A 15,049-nucleotide genomic window follows, 5' to 3' on the forward strand; every position below is an offset into this window, starting at 1 on the left:
AAAAGAGAAGATTCTCATATACCTTCCCTTGATCAGTTGGGGAACTGGCCAGAAGAGTGGCAAATGGATTTCAATACAGATAAGTATGAGGTGACGCACTTTGTAAGGTCTTGTACTATGAATGGGGGCGTAATGAAACAAAGGTCAAGTGCATAGTTTATTGAAAGCAAAAACACAGGCAGAGAGCGTGATGAAAAAAGGTGTTTAGCACACTGGCCTTCATCAGACAGAGCACTGAGTGTGGGAGCAGATGTAATGTTGCAGTTCTACAAGCTGGAGGGTTGTGTCCAGTTTTGGTAATCCTGCAACAGGAAAGATGTGGTTAAACTGGACAGCATAAAGAGAAGATTTACGAGGATGTTGCTGAGACTAGAGGGCTCGAGTTAGAGGGAGATGACCAGGCTGTTCCTCATTCCTTGGAACATAGAAGAATGAAGGGTGACCTCACATACGCATTTAAAGTTATGAAGGGCATAGATAAGGTGAAGGGTTAATGGTCTTTTCCCCAGGGTAGGAGAGTCCAAAATTAGGGACCACAGGTTTGATGTGAGAGGGGAAAGATTTAAAGGTAATCTGAGAGACAACTTTTTCCACACAAAGGGTGGTGAATACATGGAATGAGCTGCCAGAGGAAGTGGTTGAGGCAGATACAATAGCAGACATCCCACCCTGCAAAAACTGATTTCAGGGAGGTAGCACCATCAATTTGCGGGAGACTTCCAGGAGAGGTGGGATGTCTGCAATAGAGTAGCTCCTTAGCAGCTAGCCAGCTAGTTTAAATAACGTTAGCTATGCTAATGAATGAATGACACCTGTTAAACTCACCTCAACATGTCTTTTACAGTCTTAACCCACCATGGGCAATAGAAAAGTCACTGTTGCAAACAGTGCAGCGAGCAACACCGTCATTATTTTTGACCCCTATTAGGCAGGGGTATACTTTACTGTAGTCTGGGGTGATGTACGGTTTATATTTTCTTTTTTTGGAACACTCTGCCATGGTTCGTTCGTTCTCTCTCTCTCTCTCTCTCTCTCGTGGTAGCTCGCGCACTCTCTCGCTCTCTTTCTTGCTTACTTGCTCTCTCACTCTCTCGCTTGCTCGCTCTCAAAAAAATTGATTTCCGGGATATTGTATATAATTTGCGGGCATCAGGGAGCCACTATTAATATACGGGAGACTCCCGGAACTTTCGGAAGAGGTGGGATGTCTGCAATAGTATCATTTAGGGGCACTTGGATATAGGTGTACATGGAGAGGAATATGGGCCAAATACAGGAAATTGGGAATGTCGTGGGTGCCACACAGTATATTGGGTGGGCAATGAGTCAGCTAGGACTGGTTATGACAAAAAGGTCTGGATTCTTCTTCTTCTTCTACTTCTATTTCCGGCTGCTTAGATGCACCTAGGCGTATTACAGCCCTCCGCAGGATGAATAATTACAGAACTTCAAGGAACTCAAATTCTTGAATACAACCTAGTCTCACATATAATCTGAATAAAAGACTCTTCAATCAGATGTTGATTCTCTTGGTGGCCAAACAAAGATTTCTATGACCTTCCTTTTAGATAGTTTACCTGTGGAGAGGCTCACCACAAATCTAAATGTTAATATGAACTGTATACGGCACCATGCAATGTTACAAGGAACACTGATCAATTGGCATGAAACTTCTAGGGAAGGTATCAGAGAAAGTAACACCAAAGATGGGATAGTGGCTAGTAATGGAAGGAGGCATGGAATGATGCAAGATTCAGGACAAAGCTGACGGAAGTCAGCAGGGAATTTCAGAGATTTGGGATGACAAAAAAAAAACAGGCTGGAGGACAAGACGTGCCAGGGAAGAGTTACAGAGTGAAAATCCAAGCTGCAAAGGGGCATTTAAAATGAGAGGACATTTAAAAGGAGCCAGCAATAGCGTTTAATGAAAGTCTAGTTTAATCTAATATAGTATGCACAGTACTTGCTATGAATATTCCACGGAATGTTTTACATTTGCATATGGGAATGTTACTGTATATTGGAACATTACAGAGACTCTGCTAAAGGACATTAGAAATGACAGGAACTCTCAATTGGAATGACAGCAATGATAGATTGAAGCATGAAGAATTCTCTAATGGAAAGAGAGCAATCGAAAATTGACACATTTACAGGGATTCTGCTAAAGGTCATTTAACATGAGAGCAATGGAATGAAAAGTGAAAACTTCATGCTGAAGGATGGAATTCTTCAGAGCAGGGTCATGGCACTGGGAGAGACACCAACAAGACCAACAAATCAACAGAGGAGGGAGGAACAGAATCTGTTTAGGGCAATTGGTGGTAGTGGTGGTGGGGCGGTGTGAGGAAGAGAGCGAGTGGAATCTCATTGCATATTGAAAGGCGTACATAGAGTGGATGTGGAGAGGATGCTTTCCATAGCCTGGGAATCTACAACCAGAGAGTACAGCCTCCCAATGGAACAGAGATTAGGAGGAATTTCTTTAGCCAGATGACGGTGAATCTGTGGAATTTATTGCCACAGACAGATGTGGAGGCCAAGTCACGAGATATATTTAAACAGAGGGTGATAGGATCTGGATTAGTAATGGCACCAAATGTTATGGGCAAAAAGCAGGAGAATGGGGTCGCGGGTATAATAAATCAGCCATAATGGAATGGCAGCACAGACTTGATGGGCCAAATGGCCTAATTCTGCTCCTATAACTTGTAGAAAACGTGGGGATTTGTAATTAGCCATTTGCAGGTTAATCTCTGCCAGGCTTTCACAAACCTGTACCAGACCCTCAGCTTGCTGCCCTTGCCCAAAACAACAGCCGGAACCTACCACCTCTGCTATCCAATGGCAGTCACAGCTGCCTCACTTAATGTTATTTCAGTAACTTCTTAATGTACTTTACATCAATTTTTAATTTAAAAATGGCATGAAATTAAAGATAAACCAATTTATAAATCAAGTCATAAAACTAAAATTTAAAAGAATAATTCTGGTTTAGAAACATATACAAAGTGTAACAAAGCCTCAAAGTTTTGGCAGGAGATGGGTCTCCAACCACAGCATCACCTCCTGCCAGTTCCTCAGGAGATCCGGCCAATGCCTCCTGAACACTAACTGGATACAAGGCCTCTCAGAGGGACAGAGTCAGCTCACTCCCCCTCCTCGGGCCATATCCAAGAAGGAGATGGGAAAGGGTGCAAGGGCAGTCTGGAAGCCGGGTGACAAGCTGAACATTGCATCATGGAGCCTTTTTATGTTGGCCTTTGGCCCAACCAGTCCATGTCAACTAAGATGCCCATTCATTTAAGTTCATTTGCCCACATTTGATTCATAATTCCTTTAAGCTCCTCCTATTCATGTAATTACCCAAAGCCCTAAATGTTACCGTACCTTCTTAGCCACTTTCTCTGACAGCTCATTTCAAACACACACTACCCTCTGAGTGAAATTGTCCCTCAGATATTTTTTCAATCTTTCATCACTTGGCTTAAACATATCCACCTAGTTTTTTTTTCCATTCTCTTTTCCCAGGAAAAAAGCCATATGCATCCAACCAATATATAGATAGATAAAATCATGAGAGATATACACAAGGTCATCCCTCAATCTTCTCCTAAACTCAATCCCACGATTGATGAAGGCCAATGCACCGTATGCCTTCTTATGCCTTCTTAACTGCAGAGTCAACCGGTGCAGCTGCTTTGAGTGTCCTGTGGACTCAGGCCCCAAGATCCCTCTGATCCTCCACACTGCCAAGAGTCTTACCATTAATACTATACTCTGCCATTCTGTTTGACCTACCAAAAGGAACTACCTCACACTTATCTAGGTTGAACTCCATCTGCCACTTTTCTGCCAAGTTTTGCATCCTATCATGTGAGGTGTATAAGATGAGAGGCACTGATCATATGGATAGCCAGAGACCAAGCTATCCCAACATCACAACCCTTCACTAAATGAGTAGGAAAGCGAAGGCAGCCCCAACTGGCTTACATTTGTATACCGCACTGCCATCAAAATGATGACTAAGCACCAGAGACAGTTTAATGAATGAGTCACAAAAGTTTCTCATCTAAAAATAGAATGCACAAACAGAACAAACCAAGAACGATCACTTTGGGCCGAACTCCCATCCCATCCATTTTAGCCGGCGCCAAAAATACTGGAGCATACCTGCGTCTGGCCTTGGATATGCAGCGCTCCCTTTCACGTCTAAATGTGTGTCGGCTCCATTATACACAAGGGGCACGGACAACACCAGCAGCACGAGAGGTAGCAGAAACAAAATCATCATCAAACCGCAGTTGCTCCCAATAACAGTTTGCATCCGAACGGAGAGAAAAGTTTACCAGGCCCACGGCCCCGCAGCCATGCAGGAACTGATCACGTGATCTTGGACTTTTTTTTTTATGCCCACTACCGCCACCAACTGGACAGGAGTGTGTGCAACACTCACAACACGCTGGAGGAACTCAGCAGCGAGCTGTCAGTGTCGCTTTGACCCCAGCATCTGTAAATTATTTTGTGTTTTGGACTGGAGTGTGGTACAGAGAGTTGGGAAATAAACCCTGACTAGTGCTTTAACAAATGAAAACTAAATTACTCCAAAATACCCTATAGATTTTAAGTAATGAAAGACATTATCGTGAATTTATCGGAAAATGTAAACGCATACATTGTATTTTCTATGTATTACAGTATTTACTCAACAGTATTTCAGTATTTACTCGAATGCACACATTATATTTTCTATATTTACTATGTAACCACTGCTAGCTGAATAGAGGGTATTCACTATGTAGCCATGACTTTTGACCTAATCACTATTAATTCAGGAAGAGAACTAGAATGAAACCAAGTAGAAAGATAACGGTGGCGAGTAAGGTAATGAAATATGTGGTAGTATGTCACAACAAGACTAATTAAGAAATAACTGTGGTTAGGGATGAGGAGACACCTGGTCTAAAATGTAAACTAGGACATAATTAAGTTGGGGAGTAAAACAATAGTGGAAAGTCGAGAGCGGACATATTGATGATATGTAATCACAGGCTGACTAGATATGATAATGTAGCTAAGATAGGAAATTGTTATAAAAAATGTTGTATACAAGCTTTTATGGGCAGTCAGCTACTAGCTTTCTGATTGTCTCAGCTTTGATTTGCAAATTCAATTTTAAAACGTCTTGAAGGATTTTCTGCGTCTCCTTGTCGTTTGTGAGAAATGAGAAACCACGACAAATTAAATTCACTTCCATAACTTAAAGTTTTTAAATGAAAAAGCTAGTAGTGCAGCCTATATTGGCTTTCTTTCAACCTTATATGCTTCACATTGTAAAATATGTTCAACTGTTTCATAATGATGACTAGACAAGACCTACACACCCCAAAGTGGTGTCCTCTAACAAGATACAAGGAATAATTAAGCATAGTATGCACAATTCTAAGTCGTCAATATAATTCCTTCCCTTCTTGTCTTGCCCACTTCTCCCATCAATCCAACAGTTTTGTGTATTCTGTAAAGGTGTCTCTCTTTATGCCCATTATCCCAAGTCTTGCCATGATCCCCCCAGTTCTTAGCCCCACTTATCGCTTAGCTTCTGATTTGCTAAGTAGAAGGTCTATATCCACAGATGAACTTTTAACAGCTTTTTTGGCCAAACAATCAACCTGCTCATTCCCCTCAACACCTCTGTGTGCAAGAACCCATAAAAAGAGAACATGTAGACCAATACTTTAAATATGAGATAAAGTTTGTTCTGCTTCCAGCAGTAAATCTGACCTACTGCAAGAATGACCTGTTTTAAGACTAGTCAAAACCAAAAAAAAATCTGAACAAATTATAACTTTGCATAAACAGATTTCCTCCACCCACTGTAAGCCCAAAATGATGGCAACCAGTTCCGCCATATACACTGATAAAATAGTTAGTAAGACATTTCTTTATTGTTACAGATACAAAAACAGCCACACTGACTTTCCCTGTTAAATTACCTTTTGATCCATCAGTAAAAATTGTTAACATATCACAATAATTTTCCTTAGCATACTGATGAACCAACAGACTCTCGGGCATACCAGGGTCCTTGGATTTCATTAAATCATGCAACCTAAAATCAATTAAAGCCATTGGAAAAAATCACGGGTGGATTACCAAAAAAAGCTACAGTGGGACAAATTACAAAATCCAACAAACCCATATTCCCAGTGAGATAAGAACCCAGCCACCTCAATCTAAAAACACTCTTCTTGTGATGTTCCCAACAGTCTTCCAACACACTTATAACAGGGTGATCATTCCCCTGCCCCTCAACTTAACCCAGTATGTTAACAACTTCAACCTCTTAGCTTTTCGAAAAACTCTTCAACAACTTCTAACCCCTTAGGGTAATTGACCCATTTTAACCAGTAAAGTTGAAACAGGAGATGACCTTACTGTATCACAACACAATCTTAAAGCCTGAGCTTGTATCACACCCAAACATTTTAAATTTGAAAATGACACTGATCCATAAGCCACACAGTCATAATCAAGTACTAAATATATACAGCAAACAGGGGTTTTTGTGTAGTACCCCAAGAATACCCACAAAGACACCTAAGGATATTTAATGTTTCTTTACATTTATCAATTATTTTACTGATATGGTGCTTCTATGTCAGCTTATTATCCAGCCACATGCCAAGAAATCTTACCACCGACACTTCTTCAAGAGTTTGACTAAATAATTTCAAATTAAGCGCATGTCTATAGATCCTCTTTGTAAAACATATAACTTGTTTTAGCTATTGCTCTTAGAGATTCTAATACTGTTCAGGGTACTGTATTAAGAGAGGGGACAAGGTACACAAGGTTTTGTTGTATGCAAGGGACCCGTTAGTTTGTATTTCAGATCCTAGGAAATCTATTCCTTCTATGTTATTTATATTATTTGAATTTAGTAGTTTTTCTGGATATAAATTAAATTTACATAAAAGTGAGTTATTTCGCATTAAAATTACTCAGATCAATATCATCAAGTGCCTTTTAGTATTGCTAGAAATTACCTTACTTATCTTGGTATCAAAATTGCTAAAGATTTTAAGGACCTGTATAAATATAATTTTCTCCCATTAGTTGATTACACCCAACAATTGCTTTCTAAATGGTCACCTATGACATTATCATTAATAGGTCGAATTAATGCTATTAAAATGATAGTCCTACTGAAATTCTTATATATATTTCAGGCAGTTCCTTCCTTTGTTCCTAAAACATTTTTTGACAGGATAGACTCTATAATCTTATATTTGGAATAATAAAAATCCTAGATTGAGTAAACCCTTATTGCAGAAATTTAAAAAGGATGGTGGTATGGCTTGGCCAAATTTTAGAATGTATTATTGGGCAATTAATACTCGATACATTACTTTTTGGATTCATTATTCATACATACATGAATGTCCTTTACGGTTGGATTTGGAGGAAAACTCGGCGAAGGGGTTCTCTTTGGCCTCTTTACTGGGAGCCCCTCTTCCCTTTTTGTTTTCTAAGATTAGTAGACAAGATTTTAATCCCATTATTAAACATACATTAAGAATTTGGTTTCAGTTTCGTAGATTTTATAAGTTAAATAATTTTGTTCTTTCTAGTAATATCCATATCGATTATTTTTTTTAAACCATCAATTTTGGATAAGGCTTTTTTAATTTGGAAAACCAAGGGATCAGCTCATGATAAAATGGTAGAGCAGACTTGATGGGCCAAATGGCCAACTTCTGCTCCTTTGTCTTTGGTCTTATGGAATAGCAACTTTTTCAGATTTGTTTTTATGGGATTGTTTAATGTCTTTTTCTCAGTTATTGGATAAATATGATTTATCTAATGTACACTTTCTTTTAGGTATTTACAAATTAGGAACTTCTTACGTGGTTTGCTGCCAAATTTCCCTTCTGCTTATCTGCCTAATATGACAAATGTTCTCTTTCAGCTTAAACCACTTCAAAAAGGGTTGATAGCTATAATTTATAAACCATTATTGAATTTACGAATTATATCTAACAATAAAATTAAACGTGCTTGGGAATTAGAATTTCAAGAGTCATTTTCAGATAATCAATGGAGCAAAATTTTTCATTTGGTTAATAACTCATCTATTTGTGCCCATCATTCCTTGATACAGTTCAAGGTAGTGCATTGGGCCCATATGTCAAAGGATAAACTAGCACGTATTTTTTCCAACATTAATCCTATCTGTGACAGATGTAATATTGAGGTGGCCACTTTAACTCATGTGTTTTGATCTTGTATAAAGCGAGATAATTTTTAGAGAGATGTTTGTAAAACGCTATCAAAAGTCTTAGATCTGGACCTACAACCTAATTTACTTATGAAAATCTTTGGGATTATCCCATCGGAGCCAGCTGTTTCCATTCAATGTATGATAGCCTTTTCAACTTTATTGGTTAGGAGAGCCATTTTATTGAAGTGGAAGATCTCTAATCCACCTACTGTCTTTTTTTGGCTTTCCTCCATTATGTGCTGTTTAAGTTTAGAGAAAATAAGAAGTCAGACATATGATACATCCTTTAAATTTGAGCAAATATTGCAACTTTTTATTCAATATTTCCATTTGATTTGATTTATTACTCTTCCAATTTTTTTTTCAAAAGTTTAGATTTGATCAGAAAGTTTTTCCTTTTTTTTTGGTCGTATCCTCAGAATGGACTGCCCAGTCCCTTTCTCCCCCCCCCTTTTTTTCTTATAGTGTAGTGGGGGGGGGGTCTCTTCTCATTTTAAAATTTAAAGTTATTTTTTCTCTCTATGAATTGATAAGAAGAGAACTAGTTGTCTTTTTTATTATATATTACATATTTGTTTAATACTATGCATGATTTTGATCATGTCTACTTCACCTTCTGTTTGTACCATTATTGATATATATATATTTGAGATAATTCTCCTCGTTTCTATATATGCTCTTTTTAAATCAATAAAAAGACTAAAGAAGAAGAAAGAACTTGTTTTAGCTTCTGAAAGTTTAACCCCCCATCTATTTACCCTCTGTTCGACTTTATTAATCGCTAATTGTATCCTGTATACAGTTAAATTGAATTTTTTCCTCTAATATACAAAACCATATAACCATATAACAATTACAGCACGGAAACAGCCCATCTCAGCCCTTCTAGTCCGTGTCGAACTCTTACTCTCACCTAGTCCCACCGACCTGCACTCAGCCCATAACCCTCCATTCCTTTCCTGTCCATATAGCTATCCAATTTTATTTTAAATGACAACATCGAACCTGCCTCAACCACTTCTGCTGGAAGCTCGTTCCACACTCTCTGAGTAAAGAAGTTCCCCCTAATGTTACCCCTAAACTTTTGCCCTTTAACTCTCAGCTCATGTCCTCTTGTTTGAATCTCCCCCACTCTCAATGGAAAAAGCCTATCCATGTCAACTCTATCTATCCCCCTCATAATTTTAAATACCTCTATCAAGTCCCCCCTCAACCTTCTACACTCCAAAGAATAGAGACCCAATTTGTTGAACCTTTCTCTGTAATTTAGGAGATGAAACCCAGGTAACATTCTAGTAAATCTTTTCTGTACAATCTCAATTTTGTTGACATCTTTCCCATAATTCGGTGACCAGAACTGTACACAATACTCTAAATTTGGCCTTACCAATACCTTGTACAATTTCAACATTACATCCCAACATCCCAACTCCTATACTAAAGCTCCATCATCTGCAAAAAGTGATTTACCCACCCCAGTACCTATCTCAAAGAGAGTATCATTAATCATAATGTTAAACAATAAAGGGCTACAAATACTGCTTTGTGAAGTCCCATTCTCTATCTCATAGAAGCCCGAATATAACTTTTCTACCCTTACCTGCACAGACTGTCCAAATAAAAAGCTTGGGAAAAAATTATATAGCCTTCCTCTCACTCCTAATTTCCATAATTTAGACCCTTCCTCTATAACATATCATATACTTTATCTATATCAAAGAATACTTACTCTATCACAACTTCTTTATTTAGCTATGCTTTCCTAATATCATCTTCCAAACATAAAACTGAATCAATATCATTCTACCCTTCCGAAAACCGCTCTGTTAAAATGGTATATCATATCTATTTTCCAGAATATAATTCAACCGCTCTATAATCATAAGTTTACACAAATGGGACGTTAATGATGTTGGTCTTAACTATCATGTGACGGGACTGACGGGAGGTGTTTCAATTTCTCCCGCGTCAAACGTCAAGACGTAATCACGCAGACCTGACTGGGGGAGAGAGGGTGAGGCATTGATAAACGTGTGATGGGCCTTTGTTTAAATAGGCAGCGGGTTAGCTCGCTGCATCGTTCACAGTTTATGTGGACAGTGAGGAGGGCCGGAGGTTGGGTCCGATCTCGGGCTCGGTCTCCAGCGGCAGAACAGATTTGTTCGCTATTTCTGCGTGTGGTCAGGAGGCAGCACTGACTTTCCCACCACCTCTACCGGGGTCTCGGTACCGCACTGACTCGGTGTGTCCCCGACCGGCCTCGTCCTCTCCCAGGGTCTCTACACTGACCCCCAACACAGCATCTGACCCTTATTGTTGCATGTTAACACAAACAAGTAGACCTGAACATTTGGCACAAACGGACTGCGGTATGCGCAATGTTACCGAATTCCCCTGGGGACTATGATGGTGATGGTCGCGGTCCCAAGGGAAGAGACGGAAGATGTGGCGCCTGGATTCGCATCTGAACCATACCTGCAGCTCCTTGCATCCCGTCGCAAGCACATACACAGAGCAAGCGGCGACAATGTCAGGTCACGACTTCCCGCAGTCCTCGGCCTGAGGTGTCCCGGAGCCTCTCCACGCCGCCCGTCTCGCCTTCAAATAGAGACATGCTACCCAACCGGAGCATCTCCATACCGACCCCCGTCTGCCTTCCACACTGGGGTGAGCCCGGACCGGGAAACTCGACCCGCCAGCTTCCGTTTTTGGCCGGGCTCCGAAGCTCTGCAAAGTTGGGGTCCTCGGACCCTGAACCTGCTGGAGGTGGGCAGATAGCTGACGGCGGCCCGTCTCTGCCGGGGGCGGGGGGTGGGCGGCAATGCTGCTGGTGGCGATGGCGGTAGTGTTCTGGGCACTTTACACAGGTGGAGAAGTCAATGCCGCCTAAACTGGAGGAAGTTTCTGTCAGAGCTTCCGGGTGGGTTGATGTTCAGTCTCAGTGAAAAACCGAATAAAAGAAGGTTTTCACTTCGCGTGGGCGTGGGAATGAACAAAGAGGGAGGGTTCAGCATCAGAGTGAAACTGAATATGGTGGTCGATTTAGCGTCGGTGGCAAACTGAATAGTTCAGAATTAGAGTGAAACTGGACACATAATAAAACTTAATTTGCTTTATGAAAAGGGAACAAGGTCTTTAAATGCTTAATCAAAAATTGACCATAGTGGGTCTACGTCTACTTTGGGGTTAGCTATTCATCAACCTAGGATGCCTTGTGATTAAAACTTAATCCCCTCCTGGCTGAGAGGGTGAAGACTCCCGGCTTTCCCTGTAAGTAGAATGGAAAGGATCCACGAATACTCAAATGGACAGGATGCGCGGTATCAGGAATATGTAAAGGGTTTGCTAAAAGAGAGAAAAAAACTTCCATGCTTGTTCAATCCGGGACTTGCAACCAACGGGCCTAACTGGGCAAAGGTCAGCCTGGCGGAGGAACCACATGGGGGGGGGGAGTTTGGTGGGCGCACCAATCAATCCGAATAGGATCGGGAGTGTACCACTGCCCCGTCAAACCTGCCCTGCCATTCAGTGAGTTCACGGTAGAAACGACCCAGGCCTCAACTCTTCATTTTTTTTACCAGTTTATGTAAAGTCTGTAATAATATAAGTTACAAACAGGAGGGAATCTGCAGATGCTGGAAATCGGAGAATCACACATAATATGCTGAAGGAGCTCAGCAGACCAGGCAGCATCGATGGAAGCGTTTCAGGCCGAAAACCATCTCTGAGCTTTCAAAACTGGACCCACCAATGATCTAGTGTCTGCAACATGCTTGGCTGGATAGAAACTTTATTGATCCCAAAGGAAATTACAGTGTCACGGTAGCATTAGAAGTGCACAGATGTACAAATATTAGAAGAGAAGTAAGAACAAATAAAAAAAGGTTACCTCAAAAAGCCCAACAGGAGGGGGGTCGTCACTTCCCTAGCTATTGGTTGACTAATAGCTGAGAGTACGAATGACCTCATATTGCCACTTTGGAGCAGCGCAGTTGTCTTAGCGAATCCAAGAGATTTGCCGCCCTCCATTTTAAATAACCACTCCGTTATAATGATGTCCCTTATTCAGGCATTCCCATGGTGGGAACACTACCCTACAATTTTTTTTGTAATTTATTTTTTATTGAATTTCATCATCAAACAAACATTTCCATACGATGTATTTCAGATACTATACATATATATCATATCATATTTGTCACAAATATCCACATAATATTTATCTGAGGTACACACTTATAGCAAGGAGAGGAAAGAAAGAATAATCGAAAGAAGAAAACTATGTACAGAGTAGGGAGCGATTTTTTTTTACAACATATTCATTGACTTGTGAGAATAAAATCAGGCCTATGAGGTGTTATGTAGTTAAACCATTTTTTCCAGTATGAATAAAATTGTTCCAACTTATGATTAACAGATGCTGTTATCTTCTCCATTTTGTAAATGTCCATTGTAATTTCCATCCATACATTTAGAGTTGGGCTCTCCTGTGATAACCATTTCCTGGTAAGGGTCTTTTCACCAGCCACCAGCAGTACATTCATTAAATATTTATCTCTTTTCAACCATTCTTGAGGTATATACCCAAAATATATGGTCTTACTCTCAAAGAGTATTTCACATTTAAGGATGTCTTGTAAGGCATTATGTATCCCACTCCAATAGTCTTTGATAATGGGGCATTCCCAGAAAATATGATACTGTAATGGTTTGCATTTTGATTTCCACAATTTCTCCAGCAAACAGGGGGTTATTATCATAATGGGATTTCTGAGAGGGTGTAATAAAATATCTCATCAAGTTTTTCCACCCGAATTCCCTCCATTTCTGTGAACTGGTACACTTCCATTGATACCTCCATATTATTGTCCAGTCTTCCTCAGATATTATTATCTCTCCTTCCTTCTCCCATTTTGTTTTAATATATGAAGTCGAATGTGTTTTAAGATTTGACAAACCCTTATACATGCTTGAAATGATATTACTACCATTGTCTGAATTATATGCTTTTCGAAATAGCTCTGTCAGACATGTACTTGCCTTGGTTACATTTTTAACCATCCTATTGATACTGTCGCATCTGTAAATACCGGTAAAAGTCTTGTTTTTCTAATAAGTGTTTCTCTTTGAGCATTTCAAAACTGAAAAGTGTTCCTTCTTTCATTATATTGCAAATAGCTGTTATTCCTTTAGCTGTCCAGTCCTTAAATCTAGCATCCAGTTTATTTGGCATAAAATCTGAATCATATGCACACCATTTAAGAATTGTAATGTCTCTCTCTAGTTTATATTATTTTATAATAGTTTTCCATATTTTAAGAGTTCATTTCACCCACGGGTTGTCAGTATTATTTATGTAACTTTGTAGGTTGTTATCAGCCAAAATTGCCTGTATGGGGATGGAAAGAATCCTCTCCTCAATGTTTTTCCATTGAGCGTCATATGATGGGTTGCACCAGCATATCACGGTTCTCAACTGTGCTGCAAAATAATAATCTCTAAGAGAAGGTAGGCCCCATCCCCCCTTTTCCTTGGCTAATTGCAAAGTTTTGAGATGAACCCGAGGCCTTTTACCTTGCCATATATATCTTGATAGCATCTTGTTTCATTCATTGAATTGATTTTGGTTAATCTCTATTGGGAGGGTCTGAAAGAGATGTATTAGTCTGGGCAGTATATTCATTTTAATAGATTCAATCATTGAACTGGGACCAAGAAAAGGAATTGGGTTCCACCTTGTTATATATTCCTTAATTTTTTTATATATAGGCTGATAATTGCATTCTGATAATTTTGCCAAATCTTTTGGCATAATGATGCCCAAATATTTGATGGACTCTATTTGCCATGCCCAAGTATATCTACTTTCAATTTCTCTTGATGGGCTATAGTTATATGAAAGTAGTTGGGTTTTATCTATGTTGCTCTTGTATCCTGATAATTGGCCATATTGTTCAAAGGATTGTATCAATTTAGGTAAAGAGTCTGTTGGTTGCCCTAGATAGATCAAAATATCATCTGCGTAACAGGCCAATTTATGCTCTGTCCCTTTAATAGTAATTCCCCTGATATCTTCATTTTGTCTCATGTATTGAGCTAATGGTTCCAGATATAATGCGAAGAGTAGCGGTGACTGTGCACAACCCTGTCTCGTGCCCCTTTCTAGGGTAAAACTATTAGATAAATATCCATTGATTTTAATCCTGGCAGTAGGATTGTCATATAGTGCCTGTATAGTTTTAATAATTGTGTCACATAGAACAAATATATGTAAAACTCTATAAACAAAATTCCAATTAACCGAATCAAATGCCTTTTCAGCATCCACGTTGATCACTATTGCTTCAATTTCATTTCTTTATATGATCCATAACGTGAAGTGTCCTTCGTATATGGTCTTGTGTTTAGCATTGTTGTATGAAACCTGTCTGATCATTTTGTATCAGTGTGGGTAGAAACTCTTCTAATCATTTGGCCGTGATGGAGGTAAGTATTCTATAATCCACATTAAGAACAGATATTGGTCTAAAGGACCCACATTCCATTTTATCCTTGCCTTCTTTCGGTATAGCTGAGATTATCACCTCCTTCCAGCTGGGTGGCATTTGTGCTTTTCTCAGGGTCCAGTTCAGTGTGGGGAGTAAAACAGGGATTAACTCACTTCTAAACTCTTCATACCACTCTGCCGTATATCCATCTGATCCCAGTGACTTGCTTAATTTAAGCCTACTAAATGCAGTTTTTAGTTCAGCTTCAGTTATGTCAGCA

The 15,049-nt window shown here is 39.6% G+C and overlaps 1 protein-coding gene across 7 annotated transcripts in view; it reads right to left on the minus strand.

The window, feature by feature from the left end:
* The window catches only part of LOC140198067 (uncharacterized), a 63,127-nt gene that overhangs the window by 33,724 nt on the left and 14,354 nt on the right, over positions 1 to 15,049 (minus strand). For 5 of the 7 annotated variants that reach the window (XR_011886093.1, XR_011886092.1, XM_072258935.1 and 2 more), the window contains exon 1: positions 4,174 to 4,365. The exons of 1 other annotated variant lie outside the window; for it this stretch is intronic. Coding sequence is in view for 4 of the 6 variants with exons in the window: in XM_072258935.1 (XP_072115036.1) it covers positions 4,174 to 4,327 (154 nt within the window). In the remaining 2 variants the exon portion in view is untranslated. Of the gene's footprint in view, positions 1 to 4,173; positions 4,366 to 10,756; positions 11,178 to 15,049 lie in introns of those variants that run through there. One more of the 7 variants, XM_072258937.1, reaches the window with a different exon arrangement.

The sequence above is a fragment of the Mobula birostris genome, chromosome 5 (genome assembly GCF_030028105.1).
Source record: "Mobula birostris isolate sMobBir1 chromosome 5, sMobBir1.hap1, whole genome shotgun sequence".
Taxonomy (NCBI): Eukaryota; Metazoa; Chordata; class Chondrichthyes; order Myliobatiformes; family Myliobatidae; genus Mobula; species Mobula birostris.